A 13,947-nucleotide genomic window follows, 5' to 3' on the forward strand; every position below is an offset into this window, starting at 1 on the left:
ACTGTACAGATAGTTCTGTATGTTACCCAGATCCATGCTGTGTAATTAGCCTGATGAATAGAAACAGAAAATTGGAGACTGAATATCTTTGGTTTGTGGACAAAACCGGACTCGGGCTTTGGTTAACACTGATCAACATGTTTCAACATTTCCTGACATAACATCAGTCATCACATTAGGTGCAGCCCTGGTAGGAAATAAAAAGAACTTCGATACGGGTTTTCTTCTGAGCCACGGGTCACTGTCAGCAAACCCGCTATGTTACATTGAGACTCAGTTGGGGAATAGGTGGGCGGCGTTTCCCCAGCATGCCTCGCAGCAATGGGTTTAGGGCCGAAAGCCAGAGAAACTTAGTTTAACAGTGTTCTAGATAACCCTAATCCAACGTGTTGTGCTGTATCTTTGTAAATGTTAGAATGGACTACAGCCAGGGCAGTGACCCTCTGATGTTTTAATGGACAGTAACTGTCAGCCCATCTACCAGCCTGCCCCTCATCTGACTTCCTGACCTGTTCTAATGCTAATGAACCCCCACACCTTAGGTGAAGGTGAAGGGGAAGGTGAAGGGGAATCGCCCCTCCTCTCACATCCTGAATTCAAAACTTTTTTAAATTCCCACAACACCAAAACTGCAAATATAATTTTTCTCGCAACTAGCTTAGGAATGGTTTTATGGGGATAAAATGATAGGTGGGGCGGTCCCTCAGTTCACTCTTAACAAGCAGGCCAGTCATGATAGGCCATGTCTTCAGGAAGAGGCTATGAGTTAAGATATGACAGAGAGAGAGAGAGAGAGAGAGGACGGACATAGAGTTGGACCTGTTAGATGAGTTTACTCTGCACAGTCAGTCCAGCAGAGGCACAGCAGAGAAGGTAAGCCTACACACTGATGTTGATTATGTTTTTTTTTCTTTTCATTTCACATTAAAGTTGAAGTTGCCGTTGATCTTAATTTGTTAGCTGTTTGCAACATTAATCTCACTCTGATAGCCTACAGCAGACATGTGTTGCATGCTGCAGCCAACTGATAAGCCCTTCAAAAGAGCCGCAGGCTCTAAACCGCCTGCTGCGTTCACACCGAACGGAGCCGGTCCGCAAGATTCCGGTTCCCCCCTAGAATCAGAGGAATGCTGAGGGCGCCGTCAACCACAGGGGGCGCTGCACACGGGAGGAGAAAAATGAAAATAAAAAAAATAAAAAACTCTTTTTTACCAGTGCTGTTACTACTATTATTTCAAAATATTATATAAACCCACAGCAACATGACTTCATAGCAAAGCCTATTAAATAACAGAGAGGCCTTTTTTACTGGGTTCCTGGCTCGTTGCACTGTGCCTGCCCTCTGTGAGGGAGGGAGGGAGGGAGGGGTCGAGAGGCGAGCTGCCTGAATCTGACCGGACCGTGACCCAAAGACCAAGAGAGACATTTATTGACACTGTAGCGGAACCACAGTGTTCAAAAGACTGAAACCATCCGGCGCCCAGGGAAGGAAAAGAAGAGGAAGAAACACGTGAAGAAAATAGAGGTACAGTAACATTAAATTAATAGTTTAATGCATCGTAGTTACCTTGTTGGAGCAGCGTGTTAGTAGCATTGTTTAATAATCAGTAAATAGATAGCTAGAGTCGACGTAAGTTAATGTTACTCCACCTTAAATTCATCAGGGACATTTGGAAAGTGAACGTCAGGCCCGTTCAGGTGTTATTTTAACCTGTTCACTGTGTTTTCCTGCTTGTATCTCAGTTAAAATGCTCTTAGGTTTCCATCCACTTTATAAGTAACAGGGCAGTTGTAAGCCTTTGGTTTATTGTGTCGCAGTTTATGTTTGTTAAAGTTTACATCAGTAAAGTAAAGTGCAGTTAAAGTGTGTTACTGTTAATACTCCATACCTTAGCTTCCCCATATCATTCATAGGCTATATACATTATTAAAAAGTAACATCCAGTGGTCACATATACTTCTCTTCTCTCTTCAGATGCACTTTTGAAATATTTCATCATTCACCACCCCCAGTGACTCAGCATCAGGCGCTCCTGTCCCCTCTACCTCAGCACAGCAGAGTGACACAGCATGTTTTTATTTTGTATGTAAATAGAATATTCTTTAATATGTTTGTGCAATGCCGTATTTATATTGTATTTTTAATTTATCACTTGTTTCTTTCTTCGGTTATTATTTGTTGTGGTATTTTTGACTTAAAAGAAATACAGTCTTGAATACATACGTGTAGTTTCTGTGTGAGTGTATGAAAATTGATTGTGAAATTGACTGCGATGCAAGCGGGCGCCAGCTAAAATCTTGCCTAGGGCACCAAATTGGTCAGGGCCGTATTTGTCATATATTCTGGAGCAGTTTAACAGGTGGTTTGATACAATTTCACCCAGAGTAAATGCCCCAGATCATATATTTGAATACAGTAAAGAGCTAAAAGTATGTCAATTTGATTCAATGACTGATTAACAGCTTAAAAACTTCTTGAATAAAAATGGCTGTGAATTGAACTGCAACGTACTAGTAACTATAGTTAACATTTAAATGTAGTGGAGTAAAAGTACAAAATGTGTAAATGTGTTACATTCATTTCTGCACTTACCTTATTTGACAGAGCGTTATAACGTTATTTGAAGATGAAGATTTCAAAAATCTATATAAAAAAAAGAGAAATAACATAAGTGACTTTGCCAGTAGGCTGTTTTTAATCCCCAAAAGTGCCTCCCAGGCGGTATCAGAAAAGAGGCTCTGGTAGGTGCCAATGCATGACACGTACACGCATACCTCCATCGATAGACATCATGTAAAGATTGGATGGCTTATCTGTCTCTCTACTGACGTACCTGTCTGCCTGCTTTCACTCATTTTGGCCAAATAACCATTTCCAATCGAAACCAATTGTAATTTGATTGGTAGTTCCATTTTTATCACAATTAAATCACAGTTAATGAATGAACAAATGTAATTGATTGATATCTGTTTGTTTTTTCTAACGAGGGATCCACAGACAGTCACACAATGAGCCTGAACGTCCCAGGAGTGGTGGTGATGGTGTTCTTCTACGTGCTGGTGCTGGGGACCGGCATCTGGGCCTCCATGAAGTCCAAGCGGGTGAAGAAGAGCAGCCAGGCAGACCAGACAGAGGTCAGTCTGCTGGGCAACAGAGGGATAAGCCTTGCGGTGGGAGTCTTCACCATGACAGGTGAGTGTGTGATGGAGGCAGTAGTTTCAGGTAACATCCTTATTTTTTAAACTAAAGATACTGTCACAATGAGGCACATTGTGGCACCCTTGGACTGCACTGTGATGCCTATTATAGTTTCTCACGCAGCTTTTTGTTGTAGCACATTTAGAACCTGAATTACTGGTCTTTGTTGACCAAAGTTTTATTTACCTCTGTGTAAGAATTTGAACAGTTGGTTCCAGCCTCCAGCAAGGTTTGAGAGCCAATCATATAACAGCGTTGACTGTGTTTCCAGTGTTGCCAGTTTTTTGGGAGAAAATAGTTGCGTTCTACAGTTGTATGTTTGCTAGCTAGCATTAGCAACAAACTGGTAACCACTTGAGTATATTAAAACACATCTGCACCTTTTTACTGACCTTTATAAGTAAGTCGACAGGTTTGTAAAGAAATGCTGAAATAAAATAGAAATCTCAAAAGCAGACCCTCACCTGTGCGGTCAAAACATCCTTTCAATGTTTCTTTCAATTATCATTCTATAATGCACCGAACAGAACAGTGCTCTCATCAGATTAACTTTTTCCTTTATTTCTTTCTTTGGGATATGTTTACAGTATTTACTTGGAGGTGTGTGTTTGTGGATGTTGCTTACGCATGTTTCCTACAGCTACATTTGTTGGAGGGGGCTTCATCGTTGGTCTGACAGAGATGGTGTACACTCCAACCATGGGACTGACCTGGGCTGTCATTCCAGTGACAGCTGCAACGTCTTTCATTGTTGGTAGGACAGTTTTGGTTTTTTTTGTTTGGTTTTTTCTCTAATTATTATACTGAATATCATAATTTTTCTAAACGAAACTTTAAAAATGTGATTTATTTTGTAATTCGTAGATTGTAATCCTAGATGTGGTATTAGATGTACCTAAGCAGAATAAATAAGGCTAACAAAGCATAGTTTTGTCAGAAATTTTTGGTATAGGTTACATTATGCATGGCTGTAATAAACAGAGCAGTAGAAGAAGAAGAGGTGGTGTGAAGGAATTTCCCTTCTCATTTAGTGACCTTCTTCTGCTCTGTGTCCAGACCCATTTCTGTGGAAACCAAGGTTTAGAGTGAAGGCTATCAGTCCGGAGACACAATAGTCTTTTTAGTAAAGTAAAACCTCTCAGATTAGACTGATTGTTTTTTCTGTGCACAGAATGCATGTGCGTCAACCCAAAAAGATACAGTATAGCATAAGGTTTGACCAAGTTCACTCTGTACTGGTCGTTATTATTCCCCTTGATCAAGCCTGTCAATAAACGCTGCTTCTTAAGACATCGGGTCACCAGCTCTACAGAATTTCCATCACAGGTGGTGAACCAGAAACAAAACCAGTTGTTTGCCAACTGCTAATGAACCTCAAAGACGAAGAACGAGAAGTAACAAAACAAAAACAAAAATCAGCCATGTCTTGGGCAGTATAGAAACATTCGGGAAGACGGCTCTTTCTTCTTCAGACACTTATACTAGTTAATAGAGAGCTGACGTCACACCCCTTCCAGTTTCCCTCGTATGGAGAGAGACAAATAACATTTTGATCCTGCTTGAATTGTGCCCTGAATTGAAAAGATCATTTTCCAACTCAAGAAAGTCGCAGTTTGTTAGAAAACTAATGAAATATAAGACTGATTAAAAAGACTACACAGCCAACAGTGGCGTGAGTGATGTCGTCTCGCTGAACGCTCACCAAAACCTGTAACTTAAACCCCGTAGAGCTGCTCCTGTATATTAGCTTGCTCACAAAACTGACAAACTATCCTTTCACATAACTGCAGTTGTCAATATGGACACATTCATTGTGGTTTTCATCTTTTTTAGTACTTTTTCTGTACCGATTTGGCGGCCATATTGGTGTTAGTGATGAGCGGTTTCATACAGAACTAGATGATAGTTTAACGAACTGCGACTTTCCTGAAGTCATCTTTGATATTGACAAACATCATATGTGTAGCTCATGGCACAACTCAAACGGAAAGGGCGTCACTTCGGCTCTATTTACTAACAAATGTGCATAAAAATATGTTGCTGGAGTGCAAAGCTAATGTGACAAAATGCAGGGCTACATGCAGTGACACAGATCTGTCTCCCTTTGTGTGATTCGATTAAGGTGGGCTCTTCTTCGCCAAGACAATGAGAGACAAAAAATATGTGACAATGATGGACCCCTTCCAGATCAAGTATGGAAATTTGATAAGTGGAGTTCTGTCTGTGGGGCTGCTGATATCTGACATATTCTGGGTTACAGGAACTCTTATTGGTTTAGGTAAGTGACACTGATACAGGTTTTCTCACATTCTTTTTCCATTTGCCATAATACATTCTGTACCTTCTCTCATTGTTTATCTTTAGCAACGTGATAATTATATATAATTACCATCAACTTGTTATTCGTTTGCTGGAACGTGTTAATAGGGGCGTGCGTGTCACGTGCAGTCTTGCTATGCACCGGTGTATTCTCAGGAAAGAAACAAGCATCTTGTATTTGGGACTGAATAATCTTTCCAGGAAAGTTACCTGGTGACATGCTAAAGTGTTTTTTAGTATTTTCATGTCATGACAGGATAAGAACAATTTGTTCTGCTGTGTTTTACATCCCAGTTTTACACACTGAAACCTAATCATAAAATATAACAATACATTACAATACAACAAGAAAAGTTGAATAGAACAATAAGTTTAACAGGTCAGCAATAATCAACTATGACTATAATCTGTTTTTAACTGAAATGAAGATTTAATAATCCGGATGTGCACAGTGGATATTTAAAAAGAATAAGGAATTCGTCTGAAATAGTGTTAAATGTATTAAATTTGTACATAAGTCGGTCTTAACTTCATAGGTGCAACTATGAGTGTGATCCTGGATCTGCCCTACACTCTTTGTATTTGGATCTCTGCTGCTGTAGCCATCTTCTACACGCTGATGGGAGGCCTCTACTCCGTGGCCTACACAGACATCATACAGCTGACCCTCATATTCATTAGTTTGGTGAGTTCCTCACTTAACACTTCAACATCTTGAAGCTTGTATAAACCAGTGTTGTTGTTGAGTTTATCTGCACAGGAAAGGAAATTTTTCTTATGAGGGACAAAACATCTTGTCTCTTATTAGATCTTATAAAAAGCTAATGGTGACTCCCTGGTATCCTGCCAAGCATCTAACCTGACCTAAACTGTCACATTACTTTACCTTATCCAGTAAATATGCACTTTTCAAAACCTTTATGTCAGCAGTTCATCGTCTTCATTGTCTTTTCTACAGTGGTTATGTGTCCCCTTCATCCTGATGAGCCCACATTCAGCTGACATCACCAAAACCGCTTTCAACTTCACCTACCAGGCCCCCTGGATTGGTTCAGTGGATGGAGACAGAGCGTGGAGGTGGATTGATAATTTCTTATTATTGGTAAGGACTATATTCAGTAAGTTTGTAATGTTGCTTGTTTTTTATACATGCAGTCACTGATGACTAGTGGAGAATTAGGCAGTGGTTCGCCATGTGACGCTGAAAAACTTGTACTTCTGGTTAATCTTCATATCGATGAGTCAAAGCATAAAAACTTGTTCAGCTCGAGTTGTCCTTACTTGAAAATAGAAGATAGCGAGTCAGATCAATAAAAAGTTGTTTTCTGATTTCTGATTACCTTTTTTTTTTTTTTTTTTTACCTATTATTACCATCTAATGATCAAATAAACACAGCCACACCTCTGCACAGCCTTCTGGATTTTATGTGAATGCAGCTGAAGTGCACGCTTCATCCGATTTGCTGTTTGCCTCTCTGCACCAAGCCAACGTAACCTGAACCAGAGACAACAACACCTGGCTATGACATACTACCGGCTCAACCCCTGTCTTAATGGGCTTGGCTTGTGATCAAAAACTTGTGACAACTTTGCTAACACAGCCAAACATCAAGCAAGTGGAACAACGAAAGACATGTAACTTAGCAAGCGAGCTAATATGACTTACTATTCAACAGCAACAAGTCCAGCTCAGTGTCTGTCTTGCAACCTTTTATTTCGCAACGCTCTCGCCAGCGACTAAAAGCCAGTCTGAGATTTACTCTAGTTCATACTCTTGCTTGGTCACTCTCTCTCTTTCTTTTCTCAGCTTCCTCCATCAATGTCCACTTTGGTCTCTTCGTTTCTACATAAATTCAAGTCCAAGTCCAACCTTCTCCTCCAGCCACTCCAAAGCTCCTGTGATAGTGGTGCAAACACCAACGCTCCCCAGTAGTGCTCCTAGCAATGTCATTTAGCATAGCTAACTTGTAACAACAAGTGAATATATAGAAAGAGTGGTTTTGTTTGTTTTATGTATAAGTCGCTGGGTAACCTGGGATATCAAAGCTTCCACCAGAGGATCCTGTCAGCTTCTTCGTCAGCCACAGCCAGGATCACCTGCTTTATCGCAGCTCCCCTCGTCTTTATACTTGGAGTCCCGCCGATTTTGATTGGAGCAGTCGCGGCATCAACAGGTAGAGCAGAAGAATGAAACATAAAAAAAATAGTGAGACCATGGTGACTCATGTCACATCTTAACTTTTTTGGCATCAGATTGGAACATGACCACGTACGGATCCCCGTCCCCATACGAGCGTGGTGAAGCCAGTCAGGTTCTGCCCATTGCTCTGCAGTACCTCACACCAAACTACATCTCCATCATCGGTATTGGAGCAATAGCTGCTGCCGTGATGTCATCTACGGACTCTGCTTTATTGTCATCCGCCTCCATCTTCACATCCAACATCTATAAGAACATCCTGAGGACCAAGGTAAGAGGAGACCAGAGGAGAAGAACAGAATCATGGTTATTTATTTTCTGTTTTTGCTTCAAGGTTTTGTTTCTCTCCCCTGCAGGCATCAGATCGAGAGCTCCAGTGGGTGATCCGTGTCACCGTGGTGTTGGTAGGCTTGGCTGGCACATCGCTCACCTTCTTACAGAACAGCATCATAGTTTTCTGGATCCTGGGCTCAGACATAACCTACACCATCATGTTACCTCAACTCATCTGCGTCCTCTTCTGTAACTTCTCCAATGGCTACGGCTCCATTGTGGGCTTGTTGGTTGGAGTGCTGATGAGAGTGCTGAGCGGCGAGCCATCGATAGGGTTGCCAGTCATTCTCCACTTCCCAGGTTGCACTCTTGAGGGTGACGTTTATATCCAGCACTCTCCTGTTAGGACAATCTGCATGTTGTCCACTATCGTTGTCACTTTGTTGGTGTCCTATCTGGCTTCCCTGCTCTTCAATAAAGGAGTGATTCCTGAGAGGTGGGATGTATTTAAAGTGAAAACCCAAACACCAACATCCATTCTAGGTTTAATGAGCAATGGGACCGACAAAAGAGATGAAAAGGAGAAACCTGAAGTTCAAAATGAGACAGAATTAATGTTGACAACAAATCTGCAGGACTGAAAATGAAATGGTCTTTTGGAGCTATATTATCATGTCTCTGTTTTTATATCAATTATTTGATCTAGGTGCAAGAAGTCATCACTTTGCTATTTTTTACTGCGCTTTGGTGTAATTTTTTGGTTCTATTTAATTGGGGTTCAATAAACTGAGCCTGATGACTTATGTTACTGGTTCATGACACAAATGTAATCTTATGTTTAATTATCAAACAACCAATAAAAGCTCAAATAAGCTGGAAGGTAAATAAATCCCAACCTGCATGCCATTATATTTACAGCCTCCACTATGCACATTTCGACATGTTAATGATACTTATATTACAGGATATAATCTACTCCTGTGTGTTTCTGTCTCAGCACCCGTCCAGCAACAAGAGCACTCAATGTGGTTAATAAAAAAAAGTGTAATTAGGTTTGTTGTATTACTTCATATTGTACTGTTAATGTCTATGTCTGATTTGGTGGTGTATACAGTATTAAAAAGTAATTGCACCAATCATGTCTGATCCATCATAAGGTTTTCAAGTAAAGTTTGTTTTTAAAATGAACTTTATTTAAAGTGCACATCACCCAAGGAGTCTACAATCTTGAGGTTAAAAAGTAGCCTTAATTACTAAATGGACTTGCATTTCTATAGCGCCTTTCCAGTCTACATACCGCTCAAAGCGCTTTACAACACTTGTCACATTCACCCATTCACACACGCATTCATACACTGATGGCAGAGGCTGCCATGTAAGGAGCCAACTGCTCATCAGGAGTTCATCAGGTTCAGTATCAATCTCAAGGATACTTCGACATGCAGCTGGGGGAGCCAGGGATTCGAACCAGTCCGATTACTAGTCAACCCGCTCTACCTCCTGAGCTAAAGCCACCCCTAGAATGGTAAGAACTAGAATGGCACTCGGTAGAGCGCATACCTCCAACAAGACACCGAACCGCCTCCTTTTGTACTCACTTAAAGATGCCAGCTATCTAAATATGCCTGGTTTTCATCATCAATCATGCATTATTTCCTCAGAAATGAACAAAACTGTCAAAAACAAATCAGTCTTTCTGTCCAGTTTGGCAGCAAACGTTAATGGGGTCCATTCTGGGCTGCGACCCATTCTTCGTCCAAGTTTCATTGAAATCCGTTTGGTAGATTTTGTGTAATCCTGCTGACAAACCAACAAATCAGCTCCTTCTACATCTACTTTCTGGTGCTTTGTCAGTCTCCTTTAAAAAAACACATTCAGGTGTGTGTTGCGTTTACGTGCTGATAGTACCTGGTTCGGCCTCACGGTGGCAGTAGCGCCGCATGAAGTTGAAGTTTTGACCACTTCATTGAAAACAAGGAAGCGCCCGTACGGCAGCAGAATGACTGTCAACTGCGAGAAGTAGCCGTCCGTCGATTATCTTTACAAGGTGAGACGACGCAGAGCAATTTACACATCGCATTTTTCACGCCGCGAACAATTAAAATGCGCAGACGTCCTGAATTTAACAGGATGGGAGCTCGCTAGAGTGCGAGCGGGTGAGGTTAGCATAGCAACGATGCTAGCTCCGTTAGCTGTAGGCGCAAACCGTTAACGCGTCGAACGTTCGCTGAAGTCCGTTTAGAATGTTCAATATCAATGACGTCTTCGAATTATGACGTCTGCTACCTAGCAACCCCGATTCAGCTGCTCTGGGGTGTTAGCATAGCGATGCAAGCTAACATTCCTTTAGCAAAACCACAAATAACACACACACACGAGTTAATTAATGATGCCAAAAGTGGCCATTTAACGTAAAGTGTTGTCAACGTGGGGTGGAGGTGGCTGCTGATGCGCCAACAAAATCACTTTTAATGATATGACGTTTCATGTATCGGTGTATGGTGAATTTAGACGGACAAGCATTCAATGTATAAGATAAGTAAACCCAAACTTGTATCTTCCAGATATCAATAAAAACCAGGACAGTAACGTTGCTCATATCAGTGAACTTGATGTCTTCCCTAGTCAAAAAGTCCTAGTATTGGATCATTTAATATCCATAATGCAACTGTATAAGAAAGATGATGTTTTATTAAAGTTGAAAAACACATAAAACATTCACTGGATAGGGAATTCAGCAAGACCCCCTCCAGAATAAGAGCTTGAACTGATGTGTCTGATTTTGTATGAACTGCCCTCCAGCGGCTTCTTCACTAATTAATTTATATTTACTCATTCATCTTAACAGCTGACTAGCTCCATTGCAGAGATGGAGGCTGGAGGAGGAGAGGAGAGTATGGATGTGCAGGGAGCAGCAGCAGAACCAAGCTTTTCTGGACACAGACAGACTTCCACAAAGCCGGTTTGGGCTTTGCTGGAGGACGCGGCCCAAATGAAAACGGAAGGGAACGCTTTCTACCGAGAGAAGAACATTCGCTCGGCCATCGGGCGTTATCACCGGGCTCTGCTGATCCTCCGAGGCCTCGACTCTGAAGTGATGACGTCAATGAAAGGATTTGGACATGAGATGCCTGCACTCACACCTGAACAGGAGGCTGCACTGAGAAACACACAAGTGGACTGCTACAACAACTTAGCTGGTAGATAAAATATCACAACCATGCAAATCTAGGGGTGAAAAGAGTACTAGATTAGACTGAAATACATCAGAGATTCTGTTAAAATCTTTTCAAGTGGTATCTCTTCAGAAAAATATTCTCAGTTAAGTAGTTTCACGAAGTCACTAGTTTTATATTGAGCTCTTAGCATAATCATTTCAATGTGAACATTTCCTACCAACAAATCCCTCTGCAAGTCAGTGATGCTCCACTGAGGTGACTTCCTTTATAAGAGAGCTTTTACATTGATTGCTTTAAAATGGAAACTGACAGCTGGATACAGCGTGTACAATATTTTGTATTATATATGTACATATATATTTCTTTCAGCCTGTTTGCTGCAGAAACAGAGTGTTGACTATGCTCGTGTGCGGGAATACAGCCTGCGGGTACTGCAGTGGCGACCAGGTGATGTCAAAGCACTGTACAGGGCTGGAGTAGCCACTCTGGAGATGGGAGATGCACAGACTGCCAAACAGTATCTCACCCAGGCCTGCAGTGTGCAGCCTAATGGTAAGAAAAGAGCACAGCAGGTTTAGGCCATTGTCCGGATGAATAGTCATTTATTTAGAAATCTCCAAATTTCTTATTGTGGTCTTGTACCACCTCTACACTGGTCATGTACCTTCAGTCTAGGGATGCCATGGTGAGGAAATTTAATAAACTCCCGAACAACAACAGTGTTACTTACAGGACATTTCACCAGAAATGAAACTCATCAATGTTGGTCAATATTTATAGAGTGCTGTATCGAGTGTCTGCTAATGCAAACCAAACATTTCCAGCTGCTGCAGCTTCACATTCAAAGCATTTATCTGATGAAATGCTTCAGCACTTTTGCTATAGTATCATTCATCAAAAATGCATCTACAAAACAAGACAGCAGTCATTTTCAGCATTTGTTGACAGCGGATCAGTTTGAAATATTGCAGGGAGTAGGGCTGGGTGTTGTTAAAAAAAAAAAAACGCAAGCCGATACCCTGACTTCAAATCAGGTTCCTAAATGGTACTTTTTTTCGATACCAATTATATTAAACCTGTTTTGAAAAAAGATAACATTATACATACATGTGGTGAGCCCCTTCTCTGGGCGTAACGTAGTGTTTTTCCCAGCATGCCTCCAGAAAGCCAATCAGTAATCGGTGTATGATAAAACACTGTGTACCACTAGTAACATCAACTATTGCTGCAAGCTTATGTTGGTCCTCTGTAAATGTCTACACAGGATGCATGCAGCCACAGTACTGTTGTGTACTAGAAGTGTTTTGGTGGCGCACAAAGCGAAAAACAAAGTCAGTGTAGTTACTAGTCTCACTGAGAGGAAAATAGACTTTGGCACTGATTAAAGTGGAAGCATATATTTCACAACAGACGTGTATCAGACAAACCAAAAAGTGTCTAGTGTGGTCTGTCTGTTCAGTTTTCACAGATAATTTTAAAAGGATATTTGTTGTTTTGAGACTTAGTACAACCAATATATACAGACTGTTGCTAATTATCGTGATTCTGTTTTATATTTGATCACCACTCAATATAGTTAGAATATTTTATTATATTTAAATTAGTTCAACATTTCAGGAAATATATATATTTGCATTCTTGCCAACAGTTTGATGGGAAGATCAATAAGACTCTCATATCTGTCCATTAAATCTTAAGCTTCAGCCAGTCAGCTTATCTTAGTATAAAGACTGGTGAAGTAGCGAGCCCGGCTCTGTCCAGAGATAAAGAATCTGCCTAGCAGCACCTCCAAAAATAACAAATTAACAAGTTACGTCTTGTCACAGATTAAACAAGCAAGTTACAACTTTAATATGTCATGTATTAAAGGTCATTCAGATAAAATATTCAACACTCTTCAAATTCAGAGCTTGCAAAGACAAAATTGCAATCTGTTTCCCTATTTCAATGACTGACTACATTTGTCTTTAGTCATTAATTTGTTAATTTTTTTACAAGACTGATTTAGAGAGATATAAAGAAAGTTGTTGGTTCTGTCACAGATTGCACAGATTCTCTCCTAGCCATCTCCTGTTTATTTGAACACCTGTGGGATAAAGGAAAGTATGCCTTTCCAAAACAAACGCTCTTCATCTTTTCATCGCAGATGCCAATGTGAGGAAGCACCTGCAGAGAGCCGAGGAGAAACTGAACCGGGAGTTACAGAAAGAGAGGGCGATGTACCGAGGCATGTTTTCCTCCAGCCTGAAGAGCAGCTCCGGAGGAGGGATTAACCAAACCAGTCGAGCTGGTGAGGGAGTTTAGCCTGCCAGCTCAACAAGCCAATCATGGCCTGAGACAGACTGTTGAACTGATTACAAACCAACTGAAGAATGTTCACACATCTTGAATCACTTATCACATTAGTGTATCTCCTTTAGGTGTTAAAGAGGTGAGTTTAGGAAAGTAGGAATGGTACATTTTAGAGATTACTGGAATGCAGTCAGTATGAGAGTAAAGATGTCGCTGCTGAAAATAGAAAGGAGACGACTTAGTTTCCTAGCAACACGGAAACAAAGTTGATTTTTAGTCCAGAAGAGTAAGAGTCTGGGTATTTCACAAAATGCTTCTGGAGGCTTAAGTGAGACTCTTCATGCACTACCCAAAGTTTTGATTCTGCCTTCATGATTGCAGTTGTCTGGTGAGTGTTGTGAATGTTTTCGTTTTGAGTTTTCAATTAAAATATTTTTTCATAAATAATGTTCAAGAAGTCTTCTTTCAACTCATTTGATTATAAA

At 40.8% G+C, this 13,947-nt stretch overlaps 2 protein-coding genes across 5 annotated transcripts; both read left to right on the plus strand.

The window, feature by feature from the left end:
• The first annotated feature begins 823 nt into the window (after window positions 1–823).
• Window positions 824–8,864, plus strand: LOC141012736 (high-affinity choline transporter 1-like). Of its 4 annotated transcripts, XM_073486240.1 has the most exons (10): window positions 1,397–1,525; window positions 1,976–2,083; window positions 2,999–3,193; window positions 3,840–3,953; window positions 5,322–5,477; window positions 6,055–6,203; window positions 6,477–6,620; window positions 7,539–7,692; window positions 7,772–7,989; window positions 8,075–8,864. In XM_073486240.1, the coding sequence occupies exons 2-10, from the start codon at window positions 2,071–2,073 to the stop codon at window positions 8,630–8,632; spliced, it is 1,701 nt and encodes a 566-aa protein (XP_073342341.1). In that variant the 5' UTR covers window positions 1,397–1,525; window positions 1,976–2,070; the 3' UTR covers window positions 8,633–8,864. The 4 variants fall into 4 exon arrangements, with proteins under 4 accessions (XP_073342344.1, XP_073342341.1, XP_073342342.1 ...); XM_073486243.1 differs by lacking the exons at window positions 1,397–1,525; window positions 1,976–2,083 and adding an exon at window positions 824–873 and having other exon boundaries at window positions 2,989–3,193; XM_073486241.1 differs by lacking the exon at window positions 1,976–2,083 and having other exon boundaries at window positions 1,477–1,525.
• Window positions 8,865–9,948: 1,084 nt separating this feature from the next.
• On the plus strand, window positions 9,949–13,903 carry ttc9c (tetratricopeptide repeat domain 9C). The gene is made up of 4 exons (XM_073486245.1): window positions 9,949–10,038; window positions 10,840–11,191; window positions 11,540–11,722; window positions 13,317–13,903. The coding sequence occupies exons 2-4, from the start codon at window positions 10,861–10,863 to the stop codon at window positions 13,472–13,474; spliced, it is 672 nt and encodes a 223-aa protein (XP_073342346.1). The 5' UTR covers window positions 9,949–10,038; window positions 10,840–10,860; the 3' UTR covers window positions 13,475–13,903.
• Window positions 13,904–13,947: the final 44 nt, after the last annotated feature.

This window comes from Pagrus major, chromosome 18 (genome assembly GCF_040436345.1).
Source record: "Pagrus major chromosome 18, Pma_NU_1.0".
Lineage (NCBI taxonomy): Eukaryota > Metazoa > Chordata > Actinopteri > Spariformes > Sparidae > Pagrus > Pagrus major.

Bases quoted from the DNA above. Each gene is read 5' to 3' on its own strand.
- LOC141012736 (XM_073486240.1), top strand. The intron at 3,194-3,839 runs GTGAGTGTGTGA...TGTTTCCTACAG, and splicing joins GGGAGTCTTCACCATGACAG to CTACATTTGTTGGAGGGGGC. The intron at 5,478-6,054 runs GTAAGTGACACT...TTAACTTCATAG, and splicing joins AGGAACTCTTATTGGTTTAG to GTGCAACTATGAGTGTGATC.
- ttc9c (XM_073486245.1), top strand. From the start codon at position 10,861: ATGGAGGCTGGAGGAGGAGAGGAGAGTATGGATGTGCAGGGAGCAGCA. The intron at 11,192-11,539 runs GTAGATAAAATA...TATTTCTTTCAG, and splicing joins CTGCTACAACAACTTAGCTG to CCTGTTTGCTGCAGAAACAG. The intron at 11,723-13,316 runs GTAAGAAAAGAG...TTTTCATCGCAG, and splicing joins CTGCAGTGTGCAGCCTAATG to ATGCCAATGTGAGGAAGCAC.